The following is a 23,734-nucleotide window of genomic DNA, read 5'->3' as shown; positions in this document are numbered from 1 at the left end:
AAGGACTTTTAAGTCAGAGATCAGGACCATGATTTTCATAGCAGGTGCCCTTGAGTACATCTCTACTGCACTGAAACCTTACTCTCTCATCTTCCGATACCACGGACCGAAAGCTGGCATATGGGAAGGCTGTCCTCCCTTGAGATACAGCCAGGGTAGGAATGGGGATGCTGTCATCCTTAGCAAGTACAGAGAGGGAATTGGAGCTACTTGCTACCTTTCAACTTCTACCTGATCCACATCTTTCTTCCTTTACTCTTCTCTCTCGTACCAGCTCCAGCCAGGGATGCTTCTAAGCATCTGATCTTATACATCTCATATTTGATCAATTTATGCCACACACAGAACGAAGCACTAGCTTCCTTCAAAGCACTGGCAAACCTGTGAGCCTGACAAAGCAGCATATCCTGAAAGCCAGGTTCAGAGCCAAGGGCTGGTTTCTGGGAAATGAGCAATGAAAATGCAAATTGATATCACTATGTAGCATCAGAACCCCAGATTCTGGCATGGGCTTAGTGTATTTTCAGAAGTAAATGCTAACTTTAGAGGTATCTAGTCTGTCAGTTTTCCCTAACAACTTTAATTCTTTTGTACAGGAAATATATGATCATGTTTCAAGGCAACCACTAGTGGACAGCAACCACACTAAGAAATAAACTCAAAATTACATTGTATAAACTATGTTTCAAACAAAATAAAGTGATCAAATTTTCCACACAAGTTATTTTACAGAAATTTAAAATAAAATTACAATCTGACACCAAAGTATGAAAAGTTCATTTATTTCTATAGGCAACCTCATTCACAGTACAAAGTGATATGAATTTCTCAAAACTGTCACTGTACCTTTTACATTTTTTAAGTAACTGATCTAAAAGTTGATACAAGAATAAATTTGTTTCTGAAGAGCAGTCCATTAAGTTGGAGATACACTAATGCCATGCTATGACAGTTCTAATTATGAATCACAGCTGACACTACAGTAACACCACTTTATACATGAGAATTTCCATGTTTTACAATCAAAACATAGAATTGCCACTAGTACAGAGACTGTACAATTAGACAAATAAACAAATATTAAATATTTTGCACAAGGCCTGAGTTCACTATAACACATTTTGATTTACAACTTCATCTCAGAAATCTGTACAGCAGTTAGAACTGTTTCAGAGAACTTAAAGACAATACAACTTCAGGGGTTTGCTTATATGTTCAGTTGATGCAGGTGCGAGGCCTGGAAGGCAAGATTTGGTGTATGAATCCAAGGTTTTACTGCCCTGCGTACTTTACTTGTATGGCAGTCAAAACCTTGTGGAAAGATAGGTATGAAGCAGGACCTCACTTGAAAATCAGCTAAATCATCTGAAGTTCTCCAGATAGTTTTTCTCACAGCTATTTCAGAATAAAAGTTCACAATGAGTATATAAAATGCAGCATTTCTCTTAACAAAGAACAAAAAGGGTCACATATACAACAGGATATTTCTGTATTCCCCTTCCCTACATTTATTTAATTGGAAATGGCACAAATTAGTGAATTCACTCCCCCCCCATAAAAAACTCATCAATAAACAAAAATCACTGCAGAGTTCAACAATTTCATCTGTAATGAGAGACCCAGTTTTCATAAACTTACCTTTTAAAAACCCTACTCTTTTGCTCAAGTCATGTAGATGTAGGTGGACTAAACAATATGAATTTATAATACTTAACAGAAGTATCATAATTGCTTGCCTGTATGGAAGTCTTGTGGGATTTGATTTAAATGTAACTTCTCATTTAAACTTTGCTCTCATGGTGTAATTGATCTTAAAAATCTGTAATCCTGCAGTCCAAATACACAGCTACCTACCTACAGACATATACACAACAGGGATTACAGTAAAAAATGATAACTTTTTTTCTAACTTTAGGAGGCCACTGGGATATTTCTGGAAGTTCCAAATCAATCTGAAAGAGATATTGTTAACAAAGCTTAACAGGAAAGAAATGTTTTAAATAAGGCTCAAAACATTGTGCACCCACGCATTCAAAAATTCATCATTCTACTTGGGAGTACTCAACATCTGGGCAGACCTCTAAGGCCACAACTTCCCTAAGTCATTTCTAATTCACATCGCTATTGAGAGAGGCAGACATACAATCTTCATTAAAACAAACTAGGACACTCTACCCATGTTCCCAGTAAAGTTTTTCATCTTCCAGGTAGTTGGTGGACTCCATTACCTTTCAAAAGGCTGGTACTGCTGTCCTCTTTACATATGCAGGCTCCACAGGCTGTTTTCTGCCTGATCCATACCACTTGTATGAAAAGAAACAAAAAACCTGCTCCTTCCTCCATCCTTGAAATGACACTCATACTATTTCGCTCCCATTTTTCTCCTCTTGAGAAAGGCAGACCTAAAGTCTTTTAAGCTACTCAGTAAGTCAATAGTTTGAAGGTTCCTCTCTGACAGCCCCAACAGAACAGGTTTTTGAAGCCTCTTTAGCACAATCCTTCCATCAACAGGATTAGTTTTCTAAGACTGGGTTTTCATAGAATGCTTCAGGGACTTTGAAACTTAAAAAAATATATATATACAAAAACATTGAGCTAACAATTCTAATACAGAAAAGACTGCTGTCTTGCTTGGTACAAGAGTATTCATTTAGCATACAACAGAACAGCAAAAGCACCATTAATGCTTATGCTTAAAATGTGCAGCTATTTCCACTTCTTTTCTTTGCATTTCTCCTTCTGTAGTAAATGGATAAATCAATTAAAGAACAGGAACTTACTCCCCTCTCCTCTTTGCTCCTCCTTTACAAATGAACAGAAAGTAAACCAGGTGAGCTGGGCAGGTACAATAGATGTGCATGGTGAAGGTCTGTAACATGATGATATAACCTGCCACGCTTCAATATATTATTATTTCTTTAAATGAGGTTGAATATACAGTGCAGAAATTTTATGTAACTTACATTTGTCAAAGCATTATAATAAATATGTATTTTATATCAGCTTACTATTTCAGTAATAAATTTGCAATTTCTTCATCAGATACCATTTCAAACTTCTCTCTTTTTAAGAAAAGGGGGGGGTTAGATAGTCCCCTCTACTTCAGGCCAGACTAGATGTAACTGCTTTCCATCCAAGTCCAGAAATAGAAGGCCCCTGGAGGGCCCACAGTTTATAACATAGTCCCTTCCTCCTACTCTTACCCAAACAATGAACTGGATCTGAAATACAGCTGTTGCTTTCAGACAGTGGTGTTCACTTTGGCCACAATGTGAGTCTTTCGGCCTCTTTCAGGGCCACAAAATGATGATGTGCAAGGGGAAAAATGATCTGGACAAGGCCTCCTAGAGAACAGCTATCTTAGCAGGCACTAAGTGGCATACGGCCTTGGTGACTTCTTGCAACTGCTCTTCTAAGTTAAGCAGAAATAATTAGAGAAGTTCACAGATATATAGCTTCCCAACATACTAAATAGGAAGCAACTACATGGAAGAGGGATGTGACTCTCTGATTTTAACTGAAATTACTTTTCCATTTGTATTTTTAAATAACTGAAAATTTGCTATTGTTTTCATAAACTCCCTTTTCAGTTTTCTTTTGTAGCTATTCTACTCTGGTCATTCTGAAAATTGTGATAGAGAAATCAAAATTATGCTCTGAAATACAAAATGGAAAACATTTCATATTACTTGAGCCAGATAAAAATATTATTCTAACACATTAGCACTGCATGGAAGAACTTTTCTTACTTTTAACTTTTAACATTCTTAATATTTTAACATTTTTTTGGCTTTCTTACAAAATACATTCTATTCTCCAACAGCCCATGCCAAAAGTACATGTTCCAATCCCCAGAGTTTAGGAGTCTAGTATGCAAAATTTTATCACAATCTGATAATTTATTTTTTTCTGTTAGCTTTCCCTCCATAGCTACTTTCCCTCCAAAACTTAAACCTAAAACCAGTTCTGAAAGCTTCTAACAAAAGAAGGATCAGGTACTGAAAACCCAAGTCAGGACACTGATGTATAAGACTGCCTTTACCAGATATGTTAATGTAATACACTGTAGAGTCCCAAGAGATGTTATTTTTAATTTAACCTTATTTTCTGAATAATTTAGAGGAATACAGATTCAAGTAATTCTTCTTAGTCTTGCCTTAAGTTACCCTAACAAAATGTAGCTTTCTAAAGTTGACATAAAAGAAGACATTAGTGTGATTGAGAGTATAGAGTACTAGCGACTGTAAATGAACTTAAATAGTTTAACAGTTCTAGGATCGTAGTTAAGTTTACACAGATATTTTAACATAACCTACGATGTTTACCATGAATATTAACAGCACATAAGCATCACAATGTGTTAGGCATTGTTTTCTAAACCACAATTTCACTGGTCCCAGGTATTTTAAAATAACAGGACTAAGGCAGCAGCTATAATACATGAACAATTCTTTAAGAAATATGCTTAATGCTATTACCGCTTAGAACTGTGGAAATATACCAAAATACAAGTCACATTTACAGCATAAGGCCCTTTGGTTTCTTAAGCAGCAAATGAAAGAACGATTTCTTCAGTGAAAGGCTTTGAAAAATAAAGCATGTAGGCTTTCCATAAAAAAAGGTAACTAGTTCTTTCCTTCTCAAAATAGCCAGCTAGGGTCTCCAAAATATTACATAAGAAAGTTCCTGAAATTCCTAGGAAAGAAGAAATTAAAACCCAACAGTAGTATCTGACAGAGCAGAGATTCTATCATGGGCAAGCTGAACATCAGCCTTCTGGGAAGTAGAAGAAATTACTGCTTCATTTTCTGGAGAACTTTATTAAATTTGGAATAATACAATAAAAGGGATCTGGAATACCTGTATATTTACCGTATATTCTAGAGCTTAGCTTACAAATCTGTATTTGAGAACTCACTTCATAGTCATCTATCCTTCATAAGGACTTAAATTAAAACAAAATTAAAATATAATAGTTTATTCTAGTCAAGGCAATTTATGGCAGTCTGCTTTTTCACAAAACCATGTGAAACTTCTACCAGGCAGCCCTTTCTCATCTTCCCAACAGAGCCCAAAACAACTAATCCAAGATATTTCTGTGTAACCAAACCAACTGTAAGAAGCTGGGGCAGTCAACACTTAAATTTTACGGACTTTTTTTCTGGGAGGTTCCATAACAAGTCATATTCTTCTTTTTCACACCAGTTAGAAGCAGTATCAAGGTAACCAAAACACTGAAATGTATAGTACACACAACCAAGTCATCACATGTATTTTAAAATCCCACTTAAGTGGTATGTGGCTTTTACTATGGGGTTGGTAACAAGGATCTGACATTGTAAAACGGGTTGTCAATTGGAGCAGAGTTCTTCCTCTATTCCAAACTTGGACAAAATTTTATAACCACTCAATCTTGCAGTTTACTTCCACATCGATTCTAATCATCTCATAAGAGAAGACGATTCTAATCATCTCATAAGAGAAGAAAGGCAAAATATTTTTTCTTAGCCTCTTTCACAGTTATCAGTTAGAGATATTACTATATAGCATGGCTAACAAAGCATTCTGAGATAACATAAGAATTTACCTTCTGCAAACTGTAATAATAGGGCATAATGACAATTTGTGTGAAGTTCAGGTGACAACTTATCAAAAAAAAAAAAAAGTTGAATTTAGCAGACACCAAAAAAACTGATCCACAGGACAGGATAGCACTAAGTTGCATTTGCTAGTGTTATTACCCCCTAAGCATTTCTGTTCAAGAAACACAGTTTTCTATAAATCCAGGAGTTGATTGAATACACTTCTGAATATATTTGAAATTTTAGCTCCTTTTTCAATTCAATACATGCATCCTACCTTCAATGCTCTGAAGTTGGGTAAAGAGATGGGAAATCTTTAGTACATAAGATGGCTGTGCACTTATGCAATTCCACTGCATTACCAGGTGAATGAAAAAATTAGTCTTTTTCCAGTGGAGAAGTCTTTACTTTGGTGGGTGGAAAGTTTCCCCAAGCCATGCTTTTACTAATCAAAAAAGATGTTAATCAGCTTACCCATGATTCAAATTTTATCAATCTTTGAAAGAAGAAAACAAAACATTTTACCCAAAAAGATCTTTTAAGTCATTACTAGCTGAGCTGCTGTTTGTCATCGTGTTTGCTGGTTGTGCAAAGTTCTGAGGAGCAAAGAAAGGATTACCCTGTATACCAAAGCCAGGCTGTCCTATCATGTTCATCTGAGGTCCCATGACTGAACTGCTCACACCTGGGGACCCTTGTGGGGGTACAAACTGGTTAACCCACTGGTTTGACTTCTGCTGAGCCAACTGTTTCATGCTAACTTTGGGTTTTTGAGGACCAAAAAGATTATCTAAAGCAGACATATCTGGGGGTCTGTTTTGTTGTGTCAGTGGAGAGATTGCAGATGCAGCACTCATAGGACTGTAATTTGGCATATTGGCAGTTGGTACAATGTTCATCTTGGTTGTTCCTGTTGCACTTGGACCACTGAAGAAATTTTGAGTAGTGGGACCACTTCCCATACTGAATCCAGCAGTCTGAAAACCCATAGTAGTATTCAGTCCATTTGTTGTTACATTTCTCTTTGTGCTGTCAACAGGTGATGAAAATCCCATTCCAACACCCATAGAAGGGACAGACGAGAAGCTGTTTGAAGATGCCACTATAGCTTTGTTGATGGAATGGCTAGTCAAAGATGACATATTATCTATCAGTGTATCTGTCAAGTCTTTTGTCTGCAAAATATATAAAATGTAGTTAATATATAAAATGTAATTAAACGCTTTTCCTGTATACACACACTAGTAACAGTAGTTATCACTGCTCCTGCGGAAGTGGCATTCATTTTTCAGAAACTAATTTATTGCATGGAATTGGGCATCAGATATAATTATATATAAGAGGAATTACGTTATTTTCATTCTTTGCTACTTGGAACTAATCGTTTTGCAGTTTTTCTTGGACAATGAAGACTTTACATCAAGTACTACCTGATGTATACCAAGCACACAATCTGCTTGCAAGCCCCCCATTCCTAACACCAAGATCTTTATGTATTTAGATAATAAATTCTTCAGAGCAAAATTTTATTATTATTTTTTCCCTATATGCTTTTCCCATATCTAAACAATGGTCTTCAGTGCCTTTAGAAACTACTGCGATTTTAGAATTGGGAAATATTGCTAATGATACAAATGGAAGGGAGGTCAAAACTTAGTTTTCTCAACTGTACCACTGTAATGCCAGTTGAAACAAAGGTGATTCACAGGACAAAAATGCTAAATACATACAGTAGTTGAAAGAAAAAAGCATCATGGCTCCAATGGGAACAGTACAATACTTTGCTGTTTCTCACCTGCTTCACTGGAGGTGTTATTGCAGTTGCTTGTGGCTTAAGAGGTTGTTGGCTCTTCAGTTTCTGTGCCTGTTCTTGTTCTTTAGCTAACTTTTGCTTCTCTTCAAGTGTAAGTGGTGCCTTGAAAAGGGAAAGTACTAACACTAAGTTGGACAGTATGGTTATTTGTTGTTATTTTTATTTCATAAATCGCACTGTCAATTCAACAATATGTGGTAGAACAGAAAATATTACTTATATAAAACAAAGTGGATAAGCACAAAATCTTACTATATATTGCTAAAAAGTACTTAAAGCAAATAAATACAATATTAAAAGCACCATAATGAGAAATTCTGGGCACATCTGAAATAAAAAGGTATTGCAAGAAGATTATTTTAGCTTTCACTTCTTCATATTGGGCATAAGATAAAGTCTTTCCAGTTTTTGAGTTCACGTAAGTACCTGTTGGCACTTGAACTACAACCAACAGTGGAATTGAAAGGGAATTTTGTTTTAAGATTGCTTAGGAAACCTTTCAGGATTTTAACTCTTAATGAAAGATAAAATCATAAAAATCACAGAATCATGGTTGAGGTTGGAAGAGGTCATCTGACCCAACCCTCCTGCTCAAACAGGGACACTCCCCCTTCACCTAAGATTAGGGAAAGGCTTCAGATAATTAGAAATAGAAACGATAAAACATGTATAATCTGGGAAGGCATTTAAATAGTTAATAGGCATGAAAATAATATTATAATTGAGTATTAACTGCAAGCATAAGCTGTGTCATGTCATGCTTTTTCTTTGTTTCCTGTACCAAACCATAACTTAACATACCCTGAACATATTAACGTTAACAATCCTTAACATATTGACTGCTCTTTTTCACATAACTTTGAATTTTTACACTAGAAGTTAGTGTTGTTTACTATGTGAAAATCTATTTTTGATCTTCATCTCCATTTGTGATTTTATAAATAAAAAAGTCGCCTGATCATTTTGATTTGGCAAACTAAATCCACTATTGAAGCTTTAGTTTTACTAATAGCTAAAAGGAGGAAAAAAGTGACCAAAGATTTATAATCCTAATTTGCCTACTTTGTGCAGAGACATTTTTTTACGGAAAGGCTTTCACAGAAATTCAAGGATGTGATTTGAACATTTTTCAGAGCATTTTCACATGTGAGTAGGCCTTGTACTGTATAATACAGGAACAGTTTTTCTTTTAAAGCTTTTAATATGATAAATATTTACACATACCCATTTTACGCAACCATACCAAACTTGTAGTAGACAGATAGATGTAAGAGAATTCCAGAACAAAAAAGCCATACCTTTTTCTGTTTTGATGATAATTCATTGTCTTTACTGTCAGGTCCACTAGTTAGAAGGTCCGTTCCAGTATTATTGAATACCTTGTCAATCTATTTAAGATCAAACAAACAAAACTAAGTTACGTGAAATGCTGCAACTTAAGATAATGTACATATTGACTTATTTTAAATTTCTACATCTAAGTAATACAATGAAATACTGACTCTTACCTGATTACTTGTACTACTAGATCTTGCCTCTTCAGACACATTCATTTGATTAGCTATATCCAAAGATCTATACAATATTACAAAAAGATAGCATTACAGTCACATCCACAACACTTATTCAGCAGCACACAATATCCTTCTGCATTTAAACAATGTTTTAAAAAATACTACAACAGCACTGCCATATTTAGAATGCTTATAAGAGACTGGAAAATTATAATATTGTAATCTGTAAAGGTTTCCTAACAATCATTTCACGTGGTTTTTAGTTCCTCCTTTTGAGTGAGGTGACACAGACTTTGGGTAGCTCAAGTTAATTTGACTTAGAAACTTCAATAGTTCAAAATATCTTCAAATACTTCTGCCTTCTACCACTGCTGCTATGTTTATGGTTTCTGCTGTGTGGTTTGTGTTCTCATCAACTACAGAAAAGCAATTATTCTTGGCATATACACGTAAGGCACAACTGTACTAGTGGAGCTGAGTATGAACTATAATAAACTGTAACTGAACAATATAAGGGTAAAGGATTTTACTTTATAAAACCACTGATAACAAAATAACACTATCATTCTAGGACTAATACATCTTTGCTAACAATTGCGCTTATCTGAGGTAATTCTCAATGACTGAGCTGAGTATTATCTGGATTTTATTGGTATGGCTAGTTTTCTCATATTTGTGAAAAAATAAGTTTCTGCTTACTTAGTTCATCTCTAATACACATGCACTTACTTCTGTTGCTCTTGCATGACATGAAGCTGCTCAAGTTTTGTTTTATGCTCTGCTTCCAATCTATTAAGCATATCTCTTATAACACAAATAAAAGAATTGAACTGTAAAAGAAACGTACAAGAAGTTCGGATTTTGCATAACATATACACACAAGACATGTATAACTTAAAAAGTAGTATCTCATAAAACTTACAGTATACTATGTGAGATAAACTACAGGCTTTTAAGTTATTTATAATCCAGTTTCAATACCTTGTGTTAGATACTCAACTACTAGGGGAGTGTATACTGAAACAGTGAAAACAATATACTACTGAAAAAAAACAGAAGTGAGATAACTCAGACAAAAAGCACAGCTGAATACTACCAGATACGTTTCCCCTCCCCCAGAAAAATCCTATTAGGTATTCCATTTCTTAATTATTTCATAGGAACACTGCTAAACTTTTACATTACGTGCAATATTTACATACAAAACTAAATGAAGAGACATTAAAATTGCACTTTAACTTTTAATCTGAATTACAATTATGCTAGCTGTTAACTGCTTTTGCAGGATATTTGGAAGGTGACAGTATTCACTTTGAAGGTTTATAATAGATCAGTTATCTCCACTGAGAAAACAACAAAGTTAAGCATGCAAATACAGTAATATTGGAAGCATTTGTATTCCTTTTTTCTTTAAACAGAGAGACAAACAGCAGTATTTTTTTTTCCCCTGTGACAACAGTTTAAATATATTCTCTGCAAATTTATCAAGTAAAAACATGCAGAACATTTTTGTTCCTACCTGATTGAGATTAAGGTTGTTCTCAATACTAAGAGGAATCAGATGGGGCAATACTTTTCCTGCAAGTTGTTCTTTGGTAATTCCCAACTTCTTATGAGTAAATGTACATTTGTAAATACCTGACATACAATATCAAAATAGCAAAATTGTTAAGTTTAGGAAATAACGTGAACAAACTCCAAGTTGCACTCTATGTGTACTGATCACTCGATTGTACATTGGTTCTTTGTGCCATAAGAACTAAATACTCATCCACAATATAAACACATTACAGCAAGATGTTTTGCTAACATTCAGAACAAGAGAAGACCCAAAGTAATACTTGGCAGCTATGAAACCTGATATTACTAGTCAATGTATTCTAAGATAATTCACCTGAAGAATATGGACCTTTGAAGAGATTACCATGAGCAAATGAGTTACCACTAACTGACAAATTGCCAAAAGAAACTAACCTGCATTAACTAAGGAAGCATTCTTGCCTAGGAGGACAAGTGACTAGGAGTAATTATTATGCTGCTTTAACTAACGCTAATTGCATTTTAGAAAGACTCTTCTTACCCAGAAGTTTGGGTCTATGTTATACATAGGATCAGAAATCATGGGACATATTTTATTTGTTGTGAAATCACTGAAAAAGAAACAGTGACACACACAAGGGATACAGTGTTAAGCATACCAGTTCTATACAGCTTCTGACAGGAGGATTCCTGTGTGCTTAAATAGTTCATTTCTGGTGGCAGACACTGAACATACTGGCACAGAAAGCGAAGAAAGCTTCATCTGCTATGGTTTGTATTAGAACAGAGTGGTTAGCTGGCCAAAGAAGATACCACACACAGATGCAAAGTATTATTGTTCCAAAAAAAGGGAACCCTAGTATAATGAATTGATTTCAACCCCTCATTTCCAAACGGCGGTTTGCTTATCCACTGTATCCAAGTAGAATTCCAGAATACAACAACCGAGGTAAAAGACACACTTTCCCTCATTCTTAGATAGCAAATGCAAGCCAAAGAATCAGGGATTACTGAAGAGAGCGCCGCTGAAATTACTACAGACAGATGCCCTCTTGCTGATTTTGAGGATGTTAAAATAGTTTTGCCATCATATATTTGTTACTGTGATGTTACAGCTTAATGAGGATTGCTGTCTGTATGATTCAACTGTTGCAAATGGTCTTCTATCTACTGCTTTGCTAACAGTAAGATAAATGGTCACTGTCCTCCACACCTGGCCACACAGTTACTCTTTCTTGGCAGTGACTCTGGTCAACTGGTCTCCGCAAGCCCATTCAAGCTGTTAAAATCACACAACCTAAGTTAGCCAAGCACCAGAGTGGCACCAGAAAAGCACAACTGGGAGTGAGGTCTCCTTTCTCTACAAGTAATAAGCCATGCCAGGCTTTGTTAGCTGTTTTGTGAAACCTCACCCAGACTGAGTTCCATTTCAGTGCAAAGGCACTCTGTGTTTGCTTAAAACTCCAATAAAATGAGTCTAACAAAACCAGCAGTGAAGAGCAATACATTTGTACAGACAATGATTTATAGTACCTGACACACAAGAATGGTAAGAAAAGCCAATAATTACACCTTAAAAGCTCCAGAATACTCAGAACTACGTTGGGCCTTGAAGACTGCAAATACATATACTAGTGATCAGAAGTACCAACAATACATAAAGTAACTGAACTGAGACATACTAAAGAAACAGAAACAAGTAGTTTTTAATAGACGTTATTAGCAATACACTATGTAAAGATCATCAGTGATTACAAAGAATCTCTGAAATTTACAACATCAAAAGCATAAAAGAGAAAGTTGAAAATATTAATTACCTAGAATTCCCATTAGCACTGCAGGTTCCTTGGATGGAATTTGTTGTAGAAAAGGTAGAATGTCATCAAGCACAAACCATTTATCTAAGTACTCCAAAATCTTTCCTAGGCAGACTAGTGAGTTTACCCGGACCTATGAAGTATGGTAACAAAATTTTAAACAAAATCTTAACTGTATTTTGCCTAAGAAAGCACAAAGCTCAGAAGAAAGGCATTTCTGAAACTACAACCTTCAGATCTGAAATTTCAAGACAATTTAAAGCAAACTTTTGTGTTATGAAAGGAAAATTTACAATTGCATATTGCTCACAAAAAATTTAGCTTTTCTACAAGAGAAACACTGCTAACATATAATACTCTGGAACACATGTTACCAATAGTTACAGTACCGTTAACAACAGTTGGCAGTTGCTGACAACACTTTAAAAATTGTTAAAGTAAAAAAAAAAGTAAACTATTTTGAAAAAAAAAATAAAATAAAATAATCAAAGAAGAAATTTGGGCACGCTGATGAGCTTTCCTTCAAAAACACAACAGCAGAAAGAAACAATGTAATAAACAATGTAATTGACACTAACAACATTTTCTGAGGACTGAGAAACAGATAAAATTATTAGAATACTTACAGCAAGAGAAGAAGTTTGCAAACATGCATTTTTAATTCTTGGAATTAATGAATTTTTCATTGATGGGTAATCTATTAAATTGGCAAACGTGGGAATTATGTTTAGGCAAAGCTCCTATAAAAAATATTTCACATAAGTTTAAAAAGAAACATGCCTATTTATTATAGAGTTAGTACTAACATACTCAAGGTCAAAATTAGTTTAAAATGTCTTCTCAAGCTTTCCTTTTAAGGAAATATCCATCATGTTCAACTAAGCAGACTCACTTAAAAATACCTAGAATGATAAAACATAATGACACAGAGATACAACTTGGAAAATGTATTTGAAAATGTATTCATAAATTAATAATAAAATACATAGATAACAAGAATATTGTGCATTTTCACAAAGCACCTTTACAAAAAACACAACTTATATTACGAGGGTCATCAAAACATAATGTTTTTCTACAAATGTCAGGCAAATTTGAGCATTATCAATACTGCTCTGCAGCAATATAACAACCGATTGAATTATAAAAGAGCATATTTAACATACTTAAGAAACAAAAGTAATGAAATTTCAGCCCAATCTCAAAAAATAAGGCACGGCAACATTAGGTATAGGTTGCAAGTAAATACCTGAATAACTGAACTGCTACTGCAGAAAAATCTCAAGCCAAGTATGTAGAAACAAAAACTGCTCTCCATAGTATGGCAAAGGCTTTGCAAGGGTAAGAGTCATATCTGTTTATCCAAATCCTTCTTTATTTAATATTGTGTTTATCTCCCCCCTCCCACTCCTGAATACCTTTGGCTTAAATGGAAGTTAATTCCAGTGGAAGTTAATCCACTTCTAGTGGAAAATCCTATTTTCAAAAACAACAAGAAACACCTTAAAAGTGTATATAAAGTGTAAAGAGAAAAATTATAATACAGATATGTAAAAATGTCACCAGAAATTAGTTGAACTAACATGATTTTACAGCAAAGCAGATCTTCCGCATTAACTGTCAACACAGATGTTCGTATCAGTGGGACCTCAGAGTAAGCCACCTATCACTAACTGGTAAGAACATGCATGCACACAGTTTCTGCAGTATAGGTAACGTGTCATAAAGGTACATCTTACTTTTTGCTACGGTACCTAGTTAGAATCCAGAATAAGAGCATTAGAACAAAGTTAAGTGGTTGCTCCATGTGAAATCAGGGAGTTTTAAATAAAGGTGGCAATTGCTATACCTGGATCTGAATTGAAGGTGCTTCCAAAGCTCTATAAACCATTGGTAGAACGCTGTTCTTTATTTCATCCGGTGGAGTTTTGGTTAGAAGCAAGTCCATTTTTTGCAGGAAGATCAGTAAGATCTATGAAAAGAAAGACAGTTCAGAAGCCAAAAGTTTTAACTCCAGAAACATATACTTACAATTTAAAGTATATTGCATCTATCATTAAAAGTTCAGAAGTTTTCTTGTAACTCAGTAAATGGTATCACTTACCATGTTGCTTGCCTGAAGGCATGGAAAACAAAAAACACTTTGACATATTATTGCATTTTAAGAACATCAAATACAAATCAAATAAAATAATGTCTTCTAGACTAATATTTCTGAAATACAAAGTCATAATGACTGAGGAGAGCATTCTTGTTTCTATTTACAACAAGGCCTTTTGTTAAAATCAACCCACAGAAATTCTTTACACACATCACTACTGAAAAATCTAAAGCCCCCAAAAACCATGGAGCAAATGCTGTCTTCAAAGCATTTGACCACAACTCCACACGTAAGAGCTGCATTCCACATGAATCTGAAATCAAAACTGGGAACAGATGAAATGAATATTACAGCTCCCACATGGACATAAAATAGCTTTATTCTATTTCATTTTGGCATTGTACATCATAAAATGAAAAAAAATATATAATCAAAGCAGAAAATCTCACATCTAGTTCAACTAAAAAGCAAAACTAGAATTGCACATTTGCAAAGTGGAATTCATCTTGCTTAGGCTTAGCCATCTAAAAGTTAGCTGCTAGTCTTACTCATCCAGACTTGGTCTCCAATACAGAGAGCTTTGCGACTCATTTCAAGGTAACCATCTGAAATAGGTGAGAAAACCTTCTACTGCTGACTGGCTTTCCATTGATATCTAGGTTCTTTATAGTAAATGGGTTGTAGTGGATAGATAAATTGTGCTAAGTGGTATCACATTCATAATAAAAAGCCAAGTATTTCACAGGAGAAAGTGATTTCAATTTTTAAGCCTAAAAATATGCAGCTATCAGTGCTTGAAGGTCAAATAAACGGAAGCATCAGAAAGTAAAAATACAAGTGTACTATGCATTATGTTAATAGTATACAGGATGTTAATTTATTGCACTCCAGTTATGCCATGCTAACTCCAAGAGCGAGATATGAACAAACAGTGTAATTAATTATTCAATGTTAATACTATAAATTCCATCATATGAAGGCACTGTGAACACTGGGTAACAATTTCTTCATACTGAAATGCAGTAGCTTCCCAAGATACATTCGCTTCAAACTCAAGTGTCCTACAAAAGCCAAGCAACAAGCTTCAAACAGATCTAAAACATCTTGAGAGGGTGTTTGGAAGAAACACTTACAAACCCTCCCCATTAGTTAAAAAAACAGGAACTGTGCCTCGCACAGACATGATGTTGCCAATCAGACCTGGAATTCTGTTCTCTGGGACCGCAAACTTTTTTTTTTTTTGCCCTCAATTCATGGTATATTGACTTTGAAAACCTACCCTAGATGTCTTAGAAAAACTCTCAAACTTTAAAGTCCATAGAAATAAAAGTGAAATGAGTCATCTAGTACATAGTGCACATTAAAAATATCTATCTATCTATATATATAGAATCCATTGTGCTCCAGATATAACCTTGAGATAGACTTTTTGCAGAGAGGACGTCTCACATATCTGACGTTAAAGGTAGAAAAACACAATGTAATCTTTTAGGATGAAGCAGTAGAAATTAAACATTTATTGGCTTCCTGTCAATTAGACATTTAGTTTTTACAAGACAAAACAAAAAACCACAATGTACCAAAGGAAAAGAACACTAAGAAACTCTAATTTTCTGAGCTATTCTGAGGTAATACAACTGTACTCTTTTTCCCCTCCCCAGAATAATGGGAGTTCTCAAATGTGGTTTTCACAGAAATAAAACATCTATGTGTTCATTCCTATGTTTATCTTGGCCTTTTACTGCTTTGCAGAGAAATAACAACAGCCAGCATTAAAGCAAGGTGAGCTAGAAGGAATGCATAGCTACCTTTTATCTGTTGAGGTGTGATGCCTAACAGCAACAAAATTCATAACTCATTCAATTATCACAAGTAAACAGCACTTTTAAGAGAGTGTAAGAAAGCATCGAAGTTTGAACTTTTCCACCCCAAGATTCCTGCGTTACCAATCCAGACACAAACAAAAAAATAGGTTCAGTTACGAGCAGAATATGTGCAAATATTGTTATTTACAACCTTGTTGAGATCAGCTGTAGTAGTGATAAAATAATTTAAAATATACTTTCTACAACCAACTGAAGATAAGAGTTGAGTAGAAAACTGCATGTTTCCTTTATGCTAATCTGATCTCATCTATAAATGCAAGTATAACTTCAGAAAACCCAAATAAAAAGGCGGGAACAGAGATAAATTTTCTGAAAAGATCTGGTTTGTATGAATCGAGGCTGACTATCTGGACAATTACAGAGCAGGTTGGACAACCTGTGTGAAGGTAAGAGAAGAGAACTAGAACAGTCATTTTTCAGGGAAGAAGCATCAAAGAGAAAATCTGTAATCTGAACTGTAATTGAAACAACTGTAACATACCTGGATTGGTTCTTGCTGCTTAAAAACAGGACCAAGATCAGGCAGAATGAGCCTGATATATTCCTCTTTGGTGCATTCCTCAGCAATTAGTAGAACATTGGGCAAGACAAAGGGTACCATATCAGGATTCACAAATTCAGAGGTCAAGCAAGGCAAAATTCGCTGAATTATAACACGCTAAGAGACAAAAAAAGATAATACATCAAGTTATAACATGCTGCTATTGTGCCATTTCAACAGCTTTTGTATTAACCTGTATTTGTATTAACCCCCTCAATCCCCAAAAAGACAATTTTCAATTTTAAACTTATTTTCACAGTATAGTTAAGCTAATTTAAACTGGGGTACTTTTGTTACTTTTCTGTTTACATTCAAGACACAATTTGAGACTACAACCTATGAAGGACAATAAAAAGCTATTAAATGTATAGAAAATAGGACTTTAAATCACTTAAATGAATTATGAAAACTCATTCTACATACTTGGTTTAGAAAAAAAATAAAAACTTTTACCACCAAAAAATTTATGTATCAGTCTTTCACTAAGCCATCACTCACTTTTTTCTGAACATACGAAGCTACTATACTGCCCCGTAAACTCCAAGTACGTTCCCACTACAAGTAGGATTCAGCTGACAAAATACAGATGATTACAATGTGGAGGTCTACTGCAGAGTTAGGCAAGCTTAAATTCTTTTAAAATCAATAAAGAGAAATACACAGCTCAAAGGCACAGTTCCTCTCCATAATTTATGTTTTTAAGATGGAAAAAAGTGAATGCACTGAAGACAATGTGGTTATCCTATCTATGCCCAAATTCAAAACATCAACAATTTTTGATTAAAGGAAAAAAATAAGTTAAAAAAAAGATAGTATTAAATATATGAAGTCTGAATTTTGCAACTGTGTAGTTCAAAATTGAATGCAATTAAAAAGAAAGAAATGTAACATGATGGTTGAGAAGTTCAACTATTCTATTATGTATTAAACTATTATGTATTTAAACTACTACTTTATGCATTACGTCTTACATAAATTTGAGAATACCACAAAAAGAAAAGGAGTCAGTCTAGACACAGTGTCTAGCACTACAGAGGCGAAAAGTGGAATGACAGACCCTTTGAGGTTTCCGGGTACTGCTAGTACAGCAAAGCATTTTGCAGTACTAGCAAAATGGTCTGTTGAGGGAAGGAAGCTTTACATCCTTCAACATTAAAGTGCCATAAAGATGGTGAAGCAATCCTACATACAAATTGGGAGAAAATGTGGCAAGGTAAATTCAAATAGCTATGACAGCGTCTGGAAACAAAGGGAAAGCCTTGTAACTGGGGAGAAGATAACATCCTTTAGAAGTGGGATGGACTACAACAGGATGTGCAACCAATGATTCCGTATACGTGCTATAGCACAATTTGCCATTTCCTGTTCCCAAATGTATTGATAGCTGAGAAGAATTCCCACAATTATTTTCCAATCTCCTCTTTTTTCCTACTGCTCTATTCTGTCAACCTCATGGCAGTCCATTATGGTACATTATGGTATTTTTAAACTATTTCAAGAAATCATACAGACATACCTTAGGCAGCTTTGGCAGAACCTTTGGTAGCCCTTTAAAAAACTGTGATTTCTGAAGGTTATCCCTTTGAAATAATGAATCAAAATACTGAAGTGTCACTGCTCCTACATCATCGAAGAACGGTATCTAAAAGTAAGAGAAAAAGTTTATGATCTGGAAGGATACAATATTGATACTACTACAAAGATTCCATACCCAGTCATATTTTTACCTTCTAAATGCATTACTGTAAAACTTTACAACAAAATAGCTGCAGTTCATGATAAGAAAAGTAAATTTTTGAATACTAAGTACTGTAACATTAACAGATAAAGGTTAAGACAATTTTTCTAGCATTTTAAAGTATACAATAATGTACATCATGTTTATATAAATTAACTTTGTATATGAAATAATTTGTCTACGAAAAAGGAAAAAACCTTTAATACTAACAGAACTTCATCATTCATGAAAGACTGATGCAAATGCATAACGAGGGCAGTATTTACTTATTTTTGTTAAATCCATCCCTGAATATTCAGCTTTTGGTTGGCAGTTGATTGAAAAGAATAGAAGGATGTCTATCCCAGACCTACACAGACTGGAATGGGATGTTCTGCATTTGAAAACTTGCATGGTTAAGAGTCCTCCTTTCTGCTAGTTCTGTTTCAGGGAGGGATATATCAAACTTCATGGTCTTATCATGCTTAGAGAAAGAGTGTCTCTCAGACCATTTAGACAACTGTTTTCTCTTGAAAAATTTGTGCGAATTGAAAGGATATAAAATCATATAAAGAATCTCTGCCATCAGGCAGAAAGAGAAGCTCATAGGAGTATGGCAATAAAGAAAAAAATAAATCTGCATAGAAATCAAGCTAGTCTGAAGCATAGATTTAAAGTCTATGTTCTAAATCACATACCAAAAGGAGTCTTAAGTACAGGATCATGGAACTCTGCACAGGTTACCTTGACCTCATTTAAAATAGCAAGGCCTATGTAAAGCTCCATATTATCTTTAGGAAGACCTTAAAACAGCCTTCCAGTACCTAAAGGGGGCCTACAAAAAAGATGCAGAGGGACTTTTTACAAGGGCATGTACTGATAGGACCGTGGGTAACGGCTTTAAACTGAAAAAGGTAGATTTAGATTAGATAATAGGAAGAAATTCTTCACTATGAGGGTGGTGAGCTGCTGGCAGAAGTTGCCCAGAGAAACTGTGGATGCCCCATACCTGGAAGCGTTCAAGGCTGGGATGGATGGGGCTTTGAGCAACCTGATCTAGTGGAATGTGTCCCTGCTCATGGCGGGAGGGGGAAGGGGGGGGTTGGAACTACATGATAATACACACGAATCATAAGCCAAAAGTTAATCCTGAAATTCACTACTCTTTGTCATTTCATGGCTTTAATATCCTTCCAGTACATTTTTAAAGATTGAATTTAATAAAATCTATCATAAAATATACTGTATTAGAAATTAACAAAAGACCGTTGTACTGAGTAATTATTTTAATTCTGTTTCAGCATACACTTCTTTCACACTAACAAAGGTTAGAGTAAGGACAAACTTAGGCACCAGCTAACGCTATTATTGCCCAAGTGATTCAAAAACATTTAACATTTCAGCCAAAATATTAACAAGAAAAAAAAAACACTTTAAAATAGCTCTATTGTTTCTAGAAGTCAAACACTATTTTCCCCTCTTTCCTATAGCCACTGTAGTTTCCATGAACTGACCTTAGTCATTTGATCTGCGTCTGGTCTGACTGCTGGAGCTACATTCAAGAGTAGCTTTACATGTTCACGCACCTCCTCTGGTATATTTTGAAGATTACTGGAGCTTAAACGGCTCAGCTGCACAAGTAATTAAAGCACATGCACCATGAAGTCAGAAAATCCTGCATATGACTATTTCCAATATACATTAGGACTATACTTTGTCCTCTTGCTGGGTTCTCTACCCACACCTTTGATATCCCTCCCTCCTCCCCTTTCATAACCCATTTGCTTCTGATACCTCGGTTTTCTTCCCGTTTCCCAAAAGCCTACCTGTGTCAGGTCACATCCCCCTGTTCCCAACTTCTAATTGTGTTCAGGTTATTAGAGAACACAAAACCAGTATTTTTAAAGAGGTACACGTTATTATCTGAAGTCTTGTTTAGACATATTAAAATACATTACATAATATTAAGACAACGGGCACCCAAAGGAGATACAAAGGAAATTTGCACATGAATGTACATTATGCCAGCTGTTCCAATCGACTATCTTCTGTTAATGTTCATAGTCCACAAAGAATGTGAAATAGCTGGTAATTAAATGGACACCAATTGATCAAATCTCTCTAAACTTGGCAATCTTCACCTGTCCTACACTGGTCATTCATTGCTTTCTGTTAAACACTGCTCGTCCTGACAGGTAAAGCATTTATCCTACAAGACCAGCATTCAACATGGTTACAGAGCAAACAGCTGAAAAACAGAACTTCGTAGTTCATAAAGTTGGTACGTGTAGCGTCCTCTACACATATTTTAATTTTCCATATTTTACTATGATTTTTAATACTTAAATCTGCTTTAAAGCAGTCACTTTTCAAATCTGAAAATCAATGTAAAATACTTATAAATAGACTACCTGATCGAGTTGTCTACTAAAACTTTTATAAATATCCTGCTTGTTGACTTCAAAAATTGGTTTCCCTTTATTAAACACTGCATACATAACAGCTCCTAGGGAGTACATATCGCTGGCTGTCTCACAGCTCACAGAAAGAATGTATTCTGGTGCCAGATATTCAGGATTTGGAAGACACAAGGATGGCAAGTTTGGATCCCATTCCTTACACGGGAACTTTGGCTACAAAAGAAATAAAAAAGTACATTTATTAGGGATTTTTATAGAACTTAAATAGGAAACCTCGAGCAGCAAAAAAGAAAAATTAATTCATTCAAATTCAATTATGCATGAAACAGAAATTGAGTAAGGCAAAACTATGAAGAATCTATGTCTGTAACTTCAAGTGATCAGTTCACACGGTTAAAGTCTGAACATTAGAATTAGTAACAGTAATATGAATGTCATAGCACTGCTGTAAAGAGGGAAATGAACGATGATAGGAATTCATTTCAGGAAATAGCAAGCGAGCACAGAATGGATGTAACAGACTAAATTATTTAGGTGCATGCCTACAGGTGAGCATTCTCCTGTACATTCTACAGGCAAGCTGAAGTGCCACAGGCACTACACTTTCAGCTGATCTGAGACCATCACTAGCCTATTCCGAGCCTACTGAGCCAAGTTGGCCTCTTTCTCTCTGATGACCAAAGGCATCAGTCCAGACCTGTACCATATGTTCAAGCCTGTACCATATGTTCAAATTTTCTGCCAACAAAATAGAGGTGAACATTAAATAATTGACTCTGTATTAAAATGCAAGCTCAAGAACCTGGTTTCAGATAAAAATCTGAATCTGAAATATAATAAAGAAAAATATAAAAGATCTATTACCTCCTGTTCAGATGGATTTGTTGATTGGATACAAAAATCAAAGCCTGTAATTTTCCATGCTCCACTCTTATTCAAAATTATATTTTCAGGAGTAACATTTCCATGGACCATCTTCACACTGCTATGCAAAAAGGACAAGCCTTCAGAAACCTGTTAATAAAAGATTATTTCAGGTTAAATATTTCCCTAGATATGCTGGACAACATTTATAAAATTTGTCACATGTACAACCTTATTTCTTGTGGTCATCATTATATTGATGTTAACAAAGAAGGAATTTTTCACCACTGACTTTAGACTATGTTTTAAAAATTATGTATGAAGGAAATTAAATACAGATCGGTAAGCAGCAGATGAAATTACTAACATTGATTAACTATCAATGTTGAACAAAATTTTCACCAAATAAAACCTGAAAGCTATTGTCCCTCCACAGAAAGATTCACAAATGACAGCTGTAGTACATTTATATAGAATATAATAAATTAATTCAGTTTATCATTTTACGTCAGAATAAGCAAAAATAGTAGCAAGTTATAGAGCCTCCAGTATTCATCTTCTCTTAAACATATAGTGATCAGGCCATTATCATCTCCCACTTCACAATTATTTGATTTACTATAGACAGACAAGGTAAACTATGAAATGATGATTAATACTAAACGCACAAGAAAATTTTAAATGCAAAATTGCCATACCTGAAGCAAGCCATATTTGGTCTCCACATCATAAAGTTTGTATTCTTTAATGTCGGATGGTAAGGGAGAAGGTAGATTGTCCCAGCTGCCAAGAACATTAGCTAAACTTGCACACACTGGTTCTGTACAAAATGCCAAGCAGTCTCTAGAGAGAAAACAGATTAAAAAAAAAGTTTCTTGTAAATAAATGTAATAGAACTCTTGACTGCAAACAAAAGAGCAATACAGACATCATATCACGCATTATCAGACTTGGTATTAACCTCAAACATGTTTTATTTCAGGTTTTGAATCATTGTAAGCATTTATATTAGCGGTTTTATATATATTTACACATATATAAAAATAATTTTAAATTTCAAAAAATAATCTTATAAAAATATATAAATCAGCCTAAGTTACTCTATTCTGATAACACTCTGATTATGTTATTCTGATAACATCACCAATGATGCACACAGAGCTTCATAAGGTTTTTGTTTTGTTTTGTTTTGTTTTTTGTTTTTAAACCGGTACTTTTTTTTGTCTTGACTCAAGAAAAATCAAACAAATAATTCTTACTGTTGTTAAACCTTGTACAATCAGGCTGTTAGCTGTGCCTAAAACCAGCACGCTTCCAGTTGAAGCAATGCTTAATGTAGTCAAACTGTAATCAGACGCAAAACCAATAACATGTTAAGGTAGCATCTGAATATTCTTTCTCTTTGCAAATCAATATAAAACAAGTACACACAAATATGCTTGTTATATGACCTGCACTTTGCCTGCAAAGGGACTGCTTTCCTAATTATTTGTTCTATTGCTTTCTTCCTGAAGAACTGAAGGTCTTGTTTATCGATCTTTGTGTTAGTGGTATCTAAAAAACATAGATGAAGCAAGTTTCCACACATAAAGTAGATTAATTGTAACACTGTGCTTCCAAATTTCAAATGTGGAAGTCCTGATTTTTTTTTTATTGGAGAAAGTACAGTGTAGATGGTAGTGCACATTGTTGGTTTAAGAAAGAATATTTCGTGAGAACACTAAAAACATTGCATCAGTATGAACACAGAAAACAAGGCTGTGTACCACTAATGAAGGTATATTTCTGAATAATAAAATCATAGGCAAGAAGACTAATCTAACTTTTTGTTTATTCCTTAAAAATAACACAGAAGACACTGTCTCAGCATGAATCTACAGCAAAGCTTTTCTGCTTGCTATTTAAGGTAAAATAAGGCTGATGAAACATGCAAGACTCTT

General features: G+C 34.8%; 1 protein-coding gene across 3 annotated transcripts in view; it reads right to left on the bottom strand.

The window, feature by feature from the left end:
* Positions 1–766: 766 nt before the first annotated feature.
* Positions 767–23,734, bottom strand: part of SCYL2 (SCY1 like pseudokinase 2) — a 36,035-nt gene continuing 13,067 nt past the window's right edge. For 2 of the 3 annotated variants that reach the window (XM_084294740.1, XM_084294742.1), the window contains 15 exons: positions 22,493–22,637; positions 21,795–21,944; positions 20,922–21,143; positions 20,025–20,141; positions 18,310–18,435; positions 16,734–16,910; positions 14,115–14,237; positions 12,892–13,005; positions 12,266–12,398; positions 10,429–10,547; positions 9,639–9,739; positions 8,904–8,970; positions 8,694–8,783; positions 7,378–7,497; positions 767–6,757 (listed from right to left, as the gene is read on the bottom strand). In XM_084294740.1, coding sequence (XP_084150866.1) covers positions 6,104–6,757; positions 7,378–7,497; positions 8,694–8,783; positions 8,904–8,970; positions 9,639–9,739; positions 10,429–10,547; positions 12,266–12,398; positions 12,892–13,005; positions 14,115–14,237; positions 16,734–16,910; positions 18,310–18,435; positions 20,025–20,141; positions 20,922–21,143; positions 21,795–21,944; positions 22,493–22,637 — 2,458 coding nt within the window. In that variant the 3' untranslated portion in view covers positions 767–6,103. The remainder of the gene's footprint in view (positions 6,758–7,377; positions 7,498–8,693; positions 8,784–8,903; positions 8,971–9,638; positions 9,740–10,428; positions 10,548–12,265; positions 12,399–12,891; positions 13,006–14,114; positions 14,238–16,733; positions 16,911–18,309; positions 18,436–20,024; positions 20,142–20,921; positions 21,144–21,794; positions 21,945–22,492; positions 22,638–23,734) is intronic. The other variant, XM_084294741.1, reaches the window with a different exon arrangement.

This window comes from Netta rufina (assembly GCF_964035555.1).
Source record: "Netta rufina genome assembly, chromosome: 1".
Taxonomy (NCBI): domain Eukaryota; kingdom Metazoa; phylum Chordata; class Aves; order Anseriformes; family Anatidae; genus Netta; species Netta rufina.
The sequence above is the reverse complement of the archived record's forward strand: the minus strand, read 5'-3'. Positions and strand labels throughout refer to the sequence as shown.